Here is a 17632-nt window from a genome sequence, read left to right as displayed (position 1 = left end):
GTAATGTAAGATAAGTGTTACAGCAATATCTACTTACAAACTTCCCCTCTGGGAAGAAGGTGGCGATTCTTGATCAGGTTGTTGATCAGGTTGCTGATCAGGTTGGTATTCTTCTCCTGTTAAGTAACAGAATAATATTTTTGGTCTTGCAGCGGTTTCTTCCTCAATGCACATTGGAAGAAAGTCAAGTGAAATGTCCAATGTGCCAATTGTATCTACAAGGAAAATAAATAAAATAAAACGTTACTGTAAATATAATAAAATAAAATAATATGTACCTATTCACAACGGATGATTTGTTCGTGCAAATTAAGATTTTTATGTGCCAATATTTAGAAAATTTACGCGTAATATATACTAATTTAAAATGAAAGAGGGGATTTATTTATGCAAGCGCTATACTTTTAATAGATGTTATAAGATAGAAATACTGTAATATAATTAATGTAAGCGCCATTATCATGTAATTCTCGGAAAGAGAAGTGTTTGCACCAGTGTGGAAATTGAAGCACGTCGAGGTGGGGTTGGGGTGGGGCGTTAGTGTGTGCCTAAAATATACTTATACTAGGAGAGAACTTTTGCATATTAAATATTAATTTCTCAACGCATTCCAAAAGAAACTTTTGCTCCTAGGAAAATGCCGCTGTACAAGACGGAAAAGGTAATGATTTCTCAGTTCACAAAAGACTTGAAAAATAAGTTTTTCTAATGTACATAGTGTATAAAGGTGCTTGGGTACCCTCTGTGAGAACGTTCCCATAAAATACACTCATAATTGTAATTTGTGTGATCACTAAAACACTACGTTAATTTTCAAATATGAACAAGTTCAAATATGAATAACTGCAATTATTATGAATATTTATCCAAACTAGTTTACCTTCTAGTTTCTTTTAAACAGTATTATACATAAAAGGTAGAAGAGATACTTGTTAAAAATTAAGTATAAAGTTGAATAACACAAACAAGCAATTACTAATACAAGTTTGCGTTTTCCGTAGCTCGTAATGTGTCACCTTAAAACAAATCTGAAATCGAGTTTCTTTCCTGTTGGCTTCCAAAACTTTTTTGTGGTAAATCATCCGTAGCGGTATGATGTTCATCCTACAGCCAAGAAATAACTAGCTCGTCTACTTTGAGCTTGGTCTAACGGTAGGCCATTAACATTGATGAACAACAAGTTAAACAATGTTTGAGCACTTAGTCTATTTCTAATATCAGTCAGAAGGGTTGATGTCATTACCATGCCCCCTTCCTCCCCTAGAAAGCACAAAGGGAACGAGGTTCTGGGGAAGTGTTCAGAGGTGCCTGGAAATTTCCTGCCTTTCCTCCCTTCAATTACCACACTGGCTTGCACGCATTTTACAGTGTCTGAAATCTTATATGCACTTTCTAAAGGTTTTTTTACTCGACTTCAAAAACAAAGAAGATCCTTAATTTTATCTGTATGTATGTATGTAAGGATGTTCGATAAATAAGAATTATACCAAGAACTATTGGTTATATTTCGATGTTGTTTTCGCTAATAAAATATGTTATTCCCCAAGAAGTTTCTTACGTATTAAATGTTTGAAAAAATGGATAATTAATTAATGATAAAAGACATTCATATACATGCACACTACGTTAGCATACAGTATTGTTGTGAATATATTCACGCCTAACTTCGACATGGGTATATTCACGAACACAGATTATGAAGACAAAATTTCTAAATGTTTCCGTCCGTGACGAAGGCATTGCCAACAGAATTATCACTTTTCCACTGTCTATACTAAACATAAAAGTCTGGCCAAAATTCTAATTTCGGAGGTACTGACCTATTTTTTTCCTCTTTGATAGTGTGTTATTATAGTATACGGTTTAGTAGAGGAGTTCATTCTTCTTCATAAGACATGGGTACAGTCATGGCTCCCCATTTCAATTCCGGGAGAAGGTGCATTGGACATCCTTTAATTTGTGAATTGTCGAAAAGTAAATATTGATAAATGTTCTCTAGGGCTACTTCTGTAAATTTAGTTGGTCCTGCTTGTCTCATTCTATGGGAAAAGATCAAATATATACATGATCAATATGTTTTATGACGGGATAGGTTATTGACTAATCGTCTTTCATGAGGCTTTACTGCATAATATGGATAAGTACGGGAGTCCATTCTCTTGAATAGGACGTAGGTATTATGATGCAAAGGACACAAATACATACATCTGTAAATTTGGTTGGTTCACTTTTATGGATAAAAAATGACAAAAATATACGTAAGTATATTTACATCTGGTCCAGGTACCTTTCTAAATTTAGAAAATATATTTGCTAAATATGATAACTGAATATTTTGTAAAACATCTAAACGATCTAAAACGTTCTAAAACGATCTAAAACATTAAATTACGCATTTTACTTGATCTCTGATAACATAATATGTAGGTAGGAGGGTTTAATCTCTCGAGGCATCGAAAGAATTTCTTTCTGAGTCTAACTAAAACATCCGAAGTACAATCACCTTCTCAGTTCTTGTGCTAAATAATAAAACAGTTCGATTTTTTGCATACCCGTAAAAATATCTTTCGCTAGTACTTTATACTGTACATCTTTTACACTTTTAATCGTGTTATTGTCATTTTCAATTCCCGAATGTATGACATAGAAACTGGCTGTTACAATCAGAGGCAGGAAAAACAACAGGTCGAGCAAAAAAAAAAGTAGTTGGAATGGAATAAAACAAGGTTGACAGTGTCCGATTAGTCATGAATTCACAATTAGCATATCTGCAAAACCATAACTACAGTTTGTTTCCTGTCACCACTGTCTTCTATCTTGGCTGCCTTTTCCTTACTCTGTGTGAGAGGCTTAAGAGGAAACCGAGCAGCAAACTATGACGTTACAGGGCATCCAGTTGCAAAGAACTTGTGTTAGCAATATCCATTCCAAAATGTGCTGGTTCTGCACTGATAACCAGCCTCGTATTTAACATTTTTGCCACCCTGGACCATTAAGAAATCCCGCCTCCTCAAAATCAATAAAAACCGATGAAGGAAATTTAAGACAGTGAAGTGAATATTTAATATTTAAAAAGAAGTTTATAAAATAGAACATGAATGATAATATATAGTATAATAAGATATTTTTTCGGAATATTTGGTCAGAGAAAATTTGCCGCCCCGGTCTATGGACCATGTTGATCCATGCGTAAATACGACCTTCCCTACTATGTAAATCAACACTAAATTTTGCGAACAATTGAAAATATAATAGTTCATTTTTAGATACTTTTGCGACAGTATGGACAAATAACCGATAATTTGAAAATTGGGTTGTAATACACCATATGCCTCTGTTACTTTCTCGTCATACGTGTTACACAGATGTTTTATTTATGTCGTCAGAAAGATTACTTACACCAATTGCATTGTATGGGGCAGAAACATAGACACTACGGAAAAGCGATTTAAAAAAAAGCCTGGAAGCTTTCGAAACGTGGGTGTCAAGGTGAATCGAGAGAATTAGCTGGGTCGAGCGAATGAATGTTACAAATGAAGGAGAAAAAGAGTAATTTTAGATTTGATTGAAAAGAGAAAGAGAAACTGATCGGATTGACTGAGAGGGAACTGTATCATGAGTGACGTGCTAGAAGATATAGTTGCAGGAAAGACCCCAACAGCACAAGATGTGCTAGGCATGTGCCATTTAGGTGTCCCAGCTACTTTTTAGGTACCCGACACTTGGCACATATGATATTCATGTGCTAAGCTACCTACAGTTTTAGGTAGGTGCAGGTGCCATTTTAATAGTTGAATGATATGAATGTTTATAATTATTTCCAATTTGATCTAATACCTTAACATAACGATAAGTATTCTATGCAGTAAAATAACGATACAATCTTTCTTTTAATGTACGTATAAAGCGTTCTGCTAACGCGCATTTAATTTCGTAATGAACACTATAATGATTAACTTCATATTCTTTAACAATTATTTTCCATGGTAATTATAAAATTCACCACCTAAATCTGTCTGCACATTAAACACTGGCAACTTGAAATTATTAAAATTTTTGTTATTGCTTTTACCATTTCAGGACCTTTCTTTGTTTCAACGGAACACAATATGCATAACGTGAAAAAATATTAATACAACATAATATATATTTATAATTATTATTAGGCCCTATACTTTGCAATATTTTGCGTATCTGCTAAATCCCTTTGTAATGTCTGATTTGGTGCACTAACATAATACTTTTTACGTTCAAAAACTTTATGAGCTGGTGTATGTAATGTATAAGCATCTTGAGAAGCTAACCATTTCTTAATTTTCTTTTTAGATAACTTTGTTTTACGTTGTAATGTTTGTATACTTGATAAAGAATCAGGATTTGCCTAATCATAACAGATTTTTGATGATTTTGTCATTTTTACATACTATATTCTTTCCAATGTTAAAATAAATTAGCTACTATTGCAGGACTAGGTGATTTTCTTATTTTACGAGTACGTTGTCTACTACTACTATTCACTTTTGATGCTGGTGTGCTAATAGGTGTACCAATACATTCTTTACGAACATTAATATCTAATTTTTAAATTCATGAATACCTATAGGATTCCCTGAATATTTTCTTGTACGAATAACTTAATTTATTAAGTCTATAATATTTGAACCTGGCATTGTTTTTCCATGAATACATACTATACCACACTTATCCCACTGAATTTTATCAGAACTTGTTAACTGTTTTAATAATAGATCTGTTTTCCTACGAAGTGTTTTCGGTACTGATTGTAAAATGTCTGATGTAAATAGTAGATAGAAGTATTACCATGTTTGAAAGTTGATGATGAGGATTTTTCTTCTACTTCTTCTTGAATGACAGGTAAAATAATAGGTTTATGTGAAGATGAAGTATACTGTCAACGATGCAAAGCTGGTTGATATAATTTCCACTTTTGTTGTACACTAAGATCACGACGTTTTAAAATGTTATTCAATTCTTCATCTAAACGTGACTGATATGTATCTATGGATTTAAGATTGGATTGAATTTCATGTACATTTTCAGGAACTAGAACCATTTTATTTGATTCTCACATATTTAACGACTATAAATACGACTTCCTACTGCTGCAAAAAGTGGTCCCAAGATTAACGGTAGAAGCGCACCACCCTTTTCTAGTAACAAGTTATTTTTCTTCAATGCACTACGCTGCTGAGATAGATCACGTAAGATCTTTTTATGTCTACGTAAACGTTGCTCTTGACGAGAATTTAAAGGGATGTTTCCTGTTATTGTTTTTAGCTACTTGAGAAATTGTTCTTATTATATCCTCTGAAGCATTTTGTAAAATTGATTTTCGTTTTGTATTCTTGCGTTTGCACAGAGCACGGTGCGTGTTGTTTCACCTTAAACATATTGATGCAGACTAAACAAAAATTTATGTATGTATGTCTTTTACGTTAGCGTATACATACATGATTTCGTTGGGAAAAATATTTTTACGTATTCGCAATGCATCGTTTGTTTTCTGTGACAAGTCAAATAATAAATAAGTGTGAGGCTCATGTGTTAATTCTTCGAACACATTCACGATTTGTTTACTATAGCCAGGCATAATTTTCCTAGCTAAACATTGTATTTGTAATTTATCGAGTAGATTTTTAAATACAATAATTTAATGTGCATTTAAACTAATATCACGTGCATGTTTTCCTTTTGGAAATATATTTTGAATAATGAACATTACAGTTAGCTTTTTATAATGTGCATACTTTGTAAATAAATTAGCAAGATCACGATTGATTTCTGACATTAAATAATCAAGTATTAATAATGAATATTCCTTAATTTCAAAACTATTCATGTCAGGTATTCCGTCTACAAAGCATATTTTTGCATTTGCATCTAATTTTGGTATTACTGCACCACAACACCATACAATATCTTTAAATTTTATACTAAACATCTGATCACGTTCATTAAGTAAACGATTTACAAAACAATTTTTACCAGCTCTTGAAGAAACTGCAATTAAAATAGTAGAGGGATGTTGAAACTTTAACATCTTGTACTCAAATTAATACATACAATAGAGCATTTGCTTTATATATACACACATACTCACTGGATTACAAGAATATTAAAGCTCTCGAGTTAAAATAATCACTCATAAAGTGTACTTATAAACTTCCAATGGAATGGATCCAATAAAATAGATGAATTTATATAAGAAACGATCCAACAAAAAATAAATACATTAAGTATAAATTAAAAAGTAAGCAATAAATAATTGGAAGGGTTCACAGCACGAAAAGAGACATTCATACAAGTCATACTCACTTGTTCGTGGGTCTATAACCGTAAGGTACACTAGCACATTTTCGTATGGATTCATCGTCAGTCACGTCATGTTCGTCAATACGTTTACGTTTTTGTTGACCTCACGATGTGTCTTTGTCTCTCTACAGCTAGATACGGAACCATGGTTTACGCATGATAGTTTTTTGGATTTTCTATTACGGTGGACTAATTGTCCAGACACTAATTTATAGAAACTCAAAGTCAATTTTCTGAGAGATCCTATCATTTATTGTTATCCCCCTAATTTTGAATGTATGCCGAACATCCGCTTGAGCATTTGTTAGCCTCATAGCATAATATTTGGCGCCTAAACCGACAAAGGTTGTAAACTCTCCCAATCTTCTGGAATTTCATTTGTCAGATCACCCAAATAGTTTCCGAGTGGTAACAAGGGTTCCTCATCTTTTTCCGCTGTCAGTGTCAGTGACAGGTACATGATGCTGTCAGTGTCAGAGTAGATTGCTCTGTCTGTTCCTACAGTCGTCAGTAGTTTGTACATTATAAATCTAGCCCACGAAGTTATAAATGCGGCTAGTATTACATTGGAAAACTCTAACGGTACGTTTTCAGTTTCAATGTCTCTGTAGGTAATGATCAAATGGTCGTTATCAATTGGGATCACACTTTGAATTTCATATCTTGCCGTAGTTAAATACCTAAAAAACGTCACCTCATCGCTAACGATTACACTCTGTGACATGTCTGTGCGTTACCCCCATTTTCCATACAATGAAATGAGGCATAGTTTCGCACATTGCCTCAATTCTCGGTTCATATTAATGTTAACATAATTCAACCGTATGCCTTCATGGGCATAATATACTTCGATATATTTTTGTTTTTCTCCTTCCGTTTTACAGTAAGCAGGAAAACAAGAGGCTTCCTGCTTCATTTGAAGGAAGGAATTCACATAAGTCCCGAACAGACCACCTGAGTTTCCCTCTTCAGGATCCAAGAGTTCAAATTCCCATATTTCTTGTATATAGAGTATTTTGTAACATTTTTGAAGAGCAAGTAGTAACTCTGGAGTACGAAATGTTCCTGTGAGGGTACACTCAGCATCACTATGACCAAAACTGTTAGTGTTTTCTTCTTCCATGTATGTGCGCAAAGACCGAAGAGTAATCGGCCTGCCGCAACGTATGGCAAGATCGGAAAATAGAGGTATTTTGAGGCAATATGGCGCATTTTGCGACACCGTGAATACTTCCTACATCTGGAAAGTCTGACCCCGTATGTATCTTATGTGATTTAACCGGCGTAGGTTTACGTACCATCACTCATGGGTATAGACTTGTTATATCATCATACGCGATTCGTTCATCATTCGTACAATTGACATAGGAACGAAAGACCTCCGTGCGGCCACCGTTGTAACAATTCTTGGAAATAAGAAAATCAGACAGATTATTACAACGTTCTTGAACAAACCTTTGTACTTCCTTATCCGTCTTTACCTTATTGTCCCAAGAACATTCCCATATTTCGTATAAGTTTACACCTACATTTTTCAGGTATCTACGACGCAACATGGTTTGCTCATATCGTTTCTCCATCGTAGTGTACGAGTCTTGAGCGTCGTGCAGAAAAGCATCACAGTTAAAAGAGAAACAAAGCCTACAGGCATGGAAATAACCAGTGGCGGCCTCTGAGGCAGTGACGCCGTGACATGTCACTGCCTTGAGATGTAGAAGATTTAGAGTATTAAAAGAAAGCGAGTTAAATATCATAACTGCTTCTGAATTTCTTCCTTTTTTCTGCCCGCTGCCGTATTTATTTAGTCGCAAGACCTAGCGCGAAAGACCTGGCGGTGGCAACTCTGCTTCGGTGACTGTCACCAGGCCCTTGCTTCTGAATGCTGCTTGGCATAGTGGTATCACCATATACGCGCCCTATCAGCTGTGTACGGGAAAGGCTTTCCATTGCTTCTAGCTCGTGACAACGAAAGCTTGTCACGCAGAATCCGAAAGCAGCCGATATTTCACGATGTCATATACACTGCTTGGGGGTTGCCCCGGGTTTCTCACACCAGGTGGAATTTTCAGTCTCGTGGAGTAAATACAGTTTACGAGTATCAGAAAGATCTAATTGATGTTATGTTAGCAATAGAAAACTGTGAAGATATAACATTACAAACCACCTTAACTCAAGCTTCCGCGTACAAGCTATTATTAAATGAAGAAAATTTCGTATTTTGGTTGACTTTTTTCCACAAGAGTATGCCACACGTAGAAACTATTTTCAGGCAACAACAGAACAAATGTACTGATCCTGTCAAGGTTCGAGAACATCTGCATAATTTTCAACTTGGTATGCAGTCAGTCAGAGAACAATTTGACAACATTATTCAGGAAGTAGAAACCGAATTAGAAACTGCAAGAGACGGACAATGTGCAAAAATATGGCGAAATGAGGCGTTCTATAACGATAAAAAAAGACAAGCATTAGAAGTTTGTGATGCAATCCTAGTGGAGATCAAATCTAGATTTCACTTCACTGAGCACCTTGTAGCTACGAGATTATTTGCTGTAGAAGAATTTGACAATTACAAAAAGGAGTTCCCCGATAATTATCTCAGTGAGATGATTAAAAAATATCCCTTCTTGGAGGAAAAGCAATTAAAAAGCGAACTGAGAACGGTGTCATTCTTAATGTTCATTATAGACGATGAATTGTGCGACATGTTTCAAGAAACAGTTAAACTCATGCCAATGTCAACAGTAGAAGCAGAGAGATGTTTCTCGATGTTGAACAGAATAAAAATTTTCCTAAGAAATACCATGAAAGAGGAAAGATTAACTGCGTTAGGCATGTTGTTATGTGAAAAGGTATTCGTTAATGAGATAGATAATTTTAACAAAAAATTATCGATGTCTTTTCCAGCAAGAGAAATCGTTGCATGGAGTTTCAGTATCGTGCATCTTAACTAGTCAACCAAACGTGTTCAGTTGAAAGTTCGAAGAGAATAAACTGTGCAAGTGAAGTGTTTCTTTTTAAACAGTGTACTCGTGTTTTATTCAATATCAGTGTGTATGTGTCTTTTTTATTAACAAGATAAATAACAAACTTAGTTAAATAAGAGCATCTCAAGATTTATTCCCCAAATTTGATTTCTGAATTCACTTCAATATATAACTGACTTGCATGAAGAAGAATAGAACTTCAGTGAAAGGAGCAAGAGAACCAGTACCTACCTGATTACTGATAATGTAAGCACAATCGATTATAATTAAATTGAAATTCTATATATGTTCTAATAATAATAATAATAATAATAATAATAATAATATAGTTCTGTCACTACCTAATAAATTGTCACCAGCCGCCACTGGAAATAACACCCGTAAAAGTCGAAGGCAGCGTTGAGTCCTTCGTGCCATCCATCAACCTTGTACTTACCAATATACTTTTCCCCACCACTCCTAGCATGCTGGATTTCTATCCCTAATTGGTCTTCCATATACATAAGCCATTGCATAGCTTTAGTAGTATACTTGGTGTTATGATGGAAGTTGTTTTCTTTCTTCCGTGATTCGCGCCTTAGAGTCATAGTACTCAAGCGGAGGATAAGGACTGACATAATTTTTATTTTCTTCTGCATTAAACAAATATGGGAAATCTCCCTTCTTTAAATTTTGACTAAGGCCTAAAGTTTACGGTAACTTGGATATTTTAACACCAAGGAAAAGGAAAGAATAACGGAAAATACGAATATCTATGCTGATTGTAAAAATCTTCTGACCCTGGATAAGAACACTAGGTCTTCCATTAGAGTTCTAAGGCAGAAGAGGTCATCGTAGCGACTATTATGGGCGATCACCACTACCTACTTAAAGAGAGGACGGTGTACTAACACATGGTTAATAAACTTAGTCACCGTCTTAAAAGAAAACGATTTCCAACATTGTAACCGCAAGTTTTACAAGGCTCATCGATATCTTTCCCTATACAAGCGTACCGACAACAGACCAGTACAACTTCGTGTTCCCTTTCACTGCGCTGATTCGGTGCTCTCAACATTGTCTCTACATCATAGGTTATGTACATAAACCAATCATATGAACAGGCCTCTCCGAACAAAACATGTGTGGTTTGTATCAACATGTGTACTACACGTCGAAGAGAAATGTTCACCACACACGTGATCAGATTTTCGACGCCTGTTATCAAACATGATACCGTAATCGATGCAGAGCTTTACTTATCACATACAGATCTACCCGCTTTATTACGCTTCACATGGTTCTCAAAACATACACCCTCAGCAAAGTCTCTATTGCATGCATCGCATTTTAATTTTGTTAATTGTATAATCACTTTCGTGCTTGTGTTCGCAAAAAGAACACCGAGTATCACACCTGTGTTTGCGGTATCTCTCATTATAAGTTTCCAAACAATAACAACAATACTTCCTTGCCTTGAGGAAAGTTCTAATGTTACGAATGAGCTCGAAATTGCCAACAGTGTCATATTCTTGATAGTCGATAAAGATCTTATTTTCTGCCTGTTCTCCGGGGTAACGTACTATATATTCCCCGTTATTTTTTATGCTTCTCATAAATTACGATTTGATACTTTCCTTTGAAATATGATTGGAAAGCATCAACATCTGAAAAGCCATAGCCTCCCTTACTTTGAACGTTAACTCCTGCCATCTCGCAGAGAACTTATGCTCTAACAAGCCATGTATCGGAGTCTTTTCTTTTTGTTATACAAATCATATTTGAGCTTGGCCATAGAGCTTGACTTGACCCCATACCATGGCCAGGGGAAGGCAATAGATATTTTCTTTCAATACGTATTAAACGCTTTTCCAAATAGACTTAGTGTTTTGAATATTTGTCAACGGCACTCGTATTATTTCCTCCCTGGCCATGCATGCTGTCGGCTAATTGGAATCGAAACAGTACTTCATGCCCCAAAAGGAAAACCTCATTCGAATTTTGTACACGTTCGATTGAAGTGAGGACTGTTCTAATAGAGAAATTGCCTTTTCTTCTCCATGGAATATACACGAGCTTATTGTCGGTAGTGTTGCTACTGTCTATGTATAGCCCAAGTAGTCCGAGCGCCGTAAGATCACATGTTCCAATGCAAAATCGATTAAACTTTCGATATAGGCCTCTGCGTTATCAATATTCCTTTCATCACCAATAGGTCTAACGGCAATTTCATGGCCCATAAGATGAAACTTACGAATCTTTTGCTCTCCCTTACAACTTCGAACTTACTATTTCATTGATTTTGCCCGTCATTATTATTATTATCACTACTACTACTTGTACTACCACTATTAGCACTACACCACTTGTACTATTATTGTTGATGCCTTTATCAACCATTGTTGGAACACAGGTATTTGAAGGGCAGGATGAGGAGAGAAAAACATTTGGTTCTCATAGTCATGATTATCCTGGTCACAGTGTTGAGGGATATTGTATACAGGATTTTCTCCCAGGACTTGTTGCGTGGATATAACCACAGCGTTGTCTCACTTTGAAACAATCTCCTCAATCTTTAACTGATTTTTCACCTAAATTTTGTTTACCAATCCCATCTATTTTATCTAGGAAAGCTAAATCTTCATCGGTTAATTCGTTTGTATTATTATGACTGAAGTTTTGTTTTTCTTCTGGAATTATGGCCATGGTATTATTTTCAGATGGAATTAAGCATGGCTCCAAAACAAACCGCGTGCCAAAATAAAAAAATGATAGCTCGATATCTTTTATTCTATCCACCTGACCTTCCCCAGTAGATATGCATAAGTTTCTGTTGATCCTGATCGTTGGTTTCTTTAGTACGGAAAAGTCCACACACAAACAAGTCCAGGACATCAGCACTGGACACACAGTGCTGGAGAATTAATATATCATTACCTTCAAAGGCACGAAGGGCGCGTAGTAGTGCGTTGCATCTCTCCAACCTCCGATGTTCCAGACATTGCATCTCTATTATACATTTCCACGTACTGAAGACCCTCGGATAGTCGTTTAAACCGCGCACCAATTCTTGCATGTAGATTTCATCAGCCATATTAATATCCTCGGTTCACAGAAGAAATCCATCTGAAAGAAATAAAACAGAAACAATTATTTTGAGTTATCATGTTCACTTTAATATAAAAGAGAGAGAGACTAGTCAATTATTTCAAGGTATAGTTAAATAATATTATGCAAATGAGAAAGCAATTATTTTCAAGCTTCAGTTAAATTATAATATGCAAAGAGACCAATCACTTATTTTTAAGCTTCAGTTAAATAATGATATGCAAAAGTGAGCAATCAGATTAGTTTATGAAGAGAAATGAGTAAATACTCACTTTGTATCTAGTTATAAACTATTCTTTTTAAAGAAATATATATAATAATTGTCTCTGTTCATTAATAATGATTAGGAACAAATGAAGATCAATTAGAATATGTGTGATTTCTTTTTTAAAAATCAGTAAGTATAAGAAATATATAAAATACGCACCTCTGAAGCCTTAGTTGACTTTTAACAATCTCTCAAAAGAACAAAACTGACGTCTCTACGTCGATATTTTCACAGTTCAAAACCAAGATGGATACCCTTTCTTTACGCTGTTACCGCCATACAGGGTTCAGCAAGACTTTGTTCTCTGTAATATAATAGGCTTCAATGAATATTTTAGCTCTATTTCTTTAAAATTTTATTTCTAATATTTTCTCTCTTTAATATTTTTTTATTTTAAAAAAACAACTGGTTAGTAGGCAAGGCGAGGTTCTCTACGATCTTCTACGTACGCTGACATGAAAGGAAATGATGTCCGTACACGCTAAATGCACGTTATATCAGGTCCTATCATGTATCGCGCCACCGCTACTACCAGTGACATCTAGCTGCAAAGTTCTGAATTAGAAGTTAGTTGGGCGGTGGATGTTTTTTAGTGCACACGTATATGAGACATTGTCCCGTATAATTCTGTATTTTAAGGTGAGTATGTACTGTTTATTTCAATAAATAGTATATTTGTATTACATTCAATCTTAATGTGAGGTATTAATTAATACTAACACAAGCAGAACATGTCTTTCATGCGTTAGGTTTCTGTCACTCATAAGACTGAGGCATTTTCAATACCCTCATAAATGTACATGTATTTTCTGGTGATCTTAACATTAAACTGAACTATTAGTGATCTTAGAATTAAGTTGAACTATTGGAGAGCAATACAAGTATGAGTAAACTGAACATTAAGTTGTACTATTAAGATGAATACTGGCATGAATGCCTCCTCTCGGTATTGCAATAAGTATTCAGTTGGGAACGTTTAATAGCAAGAAACAGGGGCCATGACCCCCTTCTCACAGTATTGCAGTAAACGTTCATTTAGGAATCCTATTACCAAAAGAAGACAAATTGAATGGTCTTCAGTAAGGCAAAAAGTCCAGGGGAAACTACTTAACAACAGATACGAGCATAGCTCCTCTCTCAGTATTGCAATAAATGTTTAGTCTGGAATCCTATTACCAAAAAGACAGAGTAAATATTCTTCAGTGAGGCAAAAAAGTCTAGGGGGTACTACCTACGAACAGATACGGGCATAACCCCTCTCTCAGTATTGCAATAAACGTTTAGTTTGGAATCCTATTACCAAAAAAACACAATGAATGATCTTCAGTGAGGCAAAAAGTCTAGGAGAGATTTACTGTTAAAACACTGGTATAAATCCCCGGATAACATCGTTTTTCTGACCAAAATACGGATAAATATTTCTTATGCCTTGGAACATGTCCCCGTTCATTACGTATCGCAAAACTAGCAATGGGATTCCAGTGCAATTTTTCACCGTAAGTCCAAAGGGACTCTCACACTTCCATGATCAAAAATAAACGAGCATATTTCTTTCTTTCGAGTCTAACATTTGGGATGTTTAATAGCAAATACGGTCCAACATTTCTTACCTCTTGGAACAAGTCACCGTTCATTCCTTATCGCAAAACTTGCAATGGTATTGCAGTGGTGTTTTTCACCGCGAGTCCAAAGGGACTGGCCTGCTTTCATGTTCAAAATGAACGACCGTGTTTCTTTCTTTCGAGTTTAAGTCTGGAAATTCCCAGAAATTTACAGGAACCCTTACCCATCCAGGTAGAAAAATTAGCGAACGCAATTTCTGCGATGTTCAAATTTAACTCTGGGGATCTCCCGTCGCAAGCTGAAACATCTTCCTTTATTTGTCTCTTTTCCTTCATATCTTTGCATTTCTATTTTCTACATTTTTCAGTATAGGATCACTTTTCTCGGAAACATTTAATACTGATTGATTTTTCAAATACTACACACTAAATCTCTATTATAATTTTTCTTTCCAATCATTCTTGTTCATTTTCCATCTGCAAAGTGTTCATTTTTCCGGAAACACTTCTCAATATGGTCACAGATTCTCAGCAAATAGTTCACACAATGTATTTACGTATCTCTACGTAAAAATAAATAAATACCATCTAAAACAATCAAAAATATTGGTCACTATGCTATTCTATTTAATTTCGCTTTCAGGATTACGTAAAAGCAAGCAGTTAAAAAGATTCAAGCAAATGCACACTTAGTTTCAGCACTTTGCTATGAACTATGAACGGTACTAAATCATTTTTTCCTTCAGTGGAGGCTCTGAGGGAAGTCACTAAGCATTTCTAAAAGCATCACTTTTTTGTAACTAGTCGGGTATTTCCATGTACATAAGAAGGCAACTTGTTCAAGAAGTATCATGTGTAGCTTTGGATCCTCATATATCCTTAGTTATAATACCAAAGATCACTGTTTCTCCAATGTTTCTGATGTCTAGAAATAGGCACATAGAAATATATACACCAATAATAATAATAATAATAATAATAATAATAATAATAATAATAATAATAATAATAATAGTTTCGTCCTTCGATCTTTAATGTTAGGCTTGCCTGAGATGAGACGAAGCAAACACGTACTCTTCAAAGAGGAGATTGTTTATCCATCAGACAATTTTTAATTCGTCTTACATTAATCACTCAGAAAGTTATAGTGAGTCAGTATATTATTAAATTCATGAACGAATAAAATATTCACAAAATTCGGCGGTGACGCGGGTCCTTAGTCCTCAACCAATTTTTTCACGGCAACTCAGTGGTACCCTTTTCCGGTTTGGGAAACATGTTGTCTCAGTGCTAAAGCACATATCTCTGTTGCATGGGGGCGCGGTGTCTCAGAGGTAGTTTTCTTCGGTTGGGAAGCACAGTGGGTCAGTAGCAGAGTACATATCTCTGTTGCATGGGGTCCACAGTTCGATCCTTGTTTGTGGTGGACATACAAAATGTGCGTGGATTTCCTAGGGGTTTTCCGTTCGCTCTCATTACAAATATATCAAATTACAACAACAACAATAATAATAATAATGTAAAAACTTACTTGGATTTGGTGTCACTTGAAGAAAACAAGATAGACACGTTAAAAACACAAGTTTTTTAGACTGCGCGATAACCACAACTTAACCACAACACAGTACTGAACTAAGATATTCAATATGCAGCTGCATTCATTTTATATAGTATATTTATTTAACTATAGTATATTTATTTATATAGTATATAGTATATTTAGTATATTATATAGTATATTTATTTATAGAGAGATAAAGAGAGATAAGGTAAATGAATTTTTATTTGTAAAGCTGCTTGGGTTCAATTCTCTCAATATACGAAGAGTGAAAGGGAGGGACGTTCCCTTTCCAGACACAAATGCCAAGGACTGTCTCGCTTCTACACTGATGAATTAACATTTTATTTTTCTTCTTTCAATAATATGAGAGAATACATCCAAAGATAATCAACGTGAACAAACAATTTATCAATTTTCTTTTTGCTAGTTTCACAGACTTCGGCAGAATACCTATGGGGGTAGATAATCATTAAATGTAAATTCCTTCAAAATATAAACCGTTATCACACAAATTCATACTGTGCGTAAAAATTCTAGTCGCCAATTTTTATTAATAGTGTTTAAAATCGAGACGAGCAAAGCTATCAACACAAGACATATTGGCACTCTTAATCACAAACAGCGCGCCACGAAACATTCAAACTGAAATCTACAATGGACTAGGAAAAATTTTCTTCTAGAAATACCGTTAAGGCGGGATGGGACTAGCAATTTTCTTTAGTCCAGTGTACAACAGTAGTTTCATACTAATTTAAACTTAATGACCCATACATTTCAATGAAAGGTGGAAGCCCTTGTCAGTCTCGTACTATTTTAAATTTATTGTCTTCATTTCGACGTATATCTCAATAAATCTTGCATTACTGAGGAAACAAAAAAATAGACACCTGAATAGATAATGGTCAATAAACACAGGATCCAAGTAGACATGTGTTTAATGACTGCCAATTGGCAAGGAACAAAGAAGGCGGGAGGAATATACCAAGTATCCATCGGGTCATTGGCATTGGGGGACATGAAAACCAACTCAAACAAAAACTCACGGCCAGACAGCTTACATGGAAAAAGGAGGAGGAAACCCATTCAGTCCTGTTCAAGGCACAGGAGAGGTAGGAAAAAGGCGGGTCCCTAACCAACTGGCCGGATAATTACAAGAAAGAAAGAGAGAGCAATGTAGTGGTCAATCATCTGGGAAAAAGAGGGGGGAGGGAATGGAATCACCCATTCATATGGAAACTATGACCACTGAGGGGAAAGAGGGAGAGGAAAATGCAATCTTCCGTTCACTCACAACTAAAGGAAATGATTGACAAGTTCCTAGATGAATCGTTCTGTCTATCGCAAGGTAGAGGCGTCGCTAACAAACTTTCTCCATGTTCGGCTGTGCAGAAGTGTGTTCGTGAGCATTTATTGTTGGGTCTCAGTTCAGAGAAAGCGCACATAGTGGAAGGATGGCTGTATCTATGCTTCAGCAAAACGAACTTTTTTCACGTCTCGCAGCGAAAAATAAATGAAAAATAAATAATAAATATTAATTCCTTTCCTTCCTTTCCTGGACATTTTATTCCTGTTCACACATTTTAAAAATATTTTCAGAACAATTTTAACACATTTCCATTCGACTTTCCTAGGACTTTTCTCTAAGTTCATAGCGTGGATGCTCTTAGGAGTTTAGGTAGTAAAACGTGTCAGTTAATAATTAACATCGAGTTTGTGTAACAATCAAACCAACTAAAATTGCTATAGAAGTAATCCATTAAAAATCATTGGTAAGAATAGGTAATCCACGGATAATGAGGAAGCTTGAAGGGTAATGTTTCAGAGGATCCTTGGA

At 35.3% G+C, this 17632-nt stretch overlaps 1 protein-coding gene across 5 annotated transcripts in view; it reads right to left on the bottom strand.

The window, feature by feature from the left end:
* LOC145669201 (leucine-rich repeat-containing protein 71-like) overlaps positions 1–17632 on the bottom strand; it is a 99491-nt gene that overhangs the window by 60011 nt on the left and 21848 nt on the right. For all 5 annotated transcript variants that reach the window (XM_081737528.1, XM_081737529.1, XM_081737526.1 and 2 more), the window contains exon 2: positions 38–215. In XM_081737528.1, coding sequence (XP_081593654.1) covers positions 38–215 — 178 coding nt within the window. The remainder of the gene's footprint in view (positions 1–37; positions 216–17632) is intronic.

The sequence above is a fragment of the Thermobia domestica genome, chromosome 13 (assembly GCF_964235325.1).
Source record: "Thermobia domestica chromosome 13, izTheDome1.hap1.1, whole genome shotgun sequence".
NCBI lineage: Eukaryota > Metazoa > Arthropoda > Insecta > Zygentoma > Lepismatidae > Thermobia > Thermobia domestica.
This window is presented reverse-complemented; position numbering and strand designations above follow the sequence as displayed.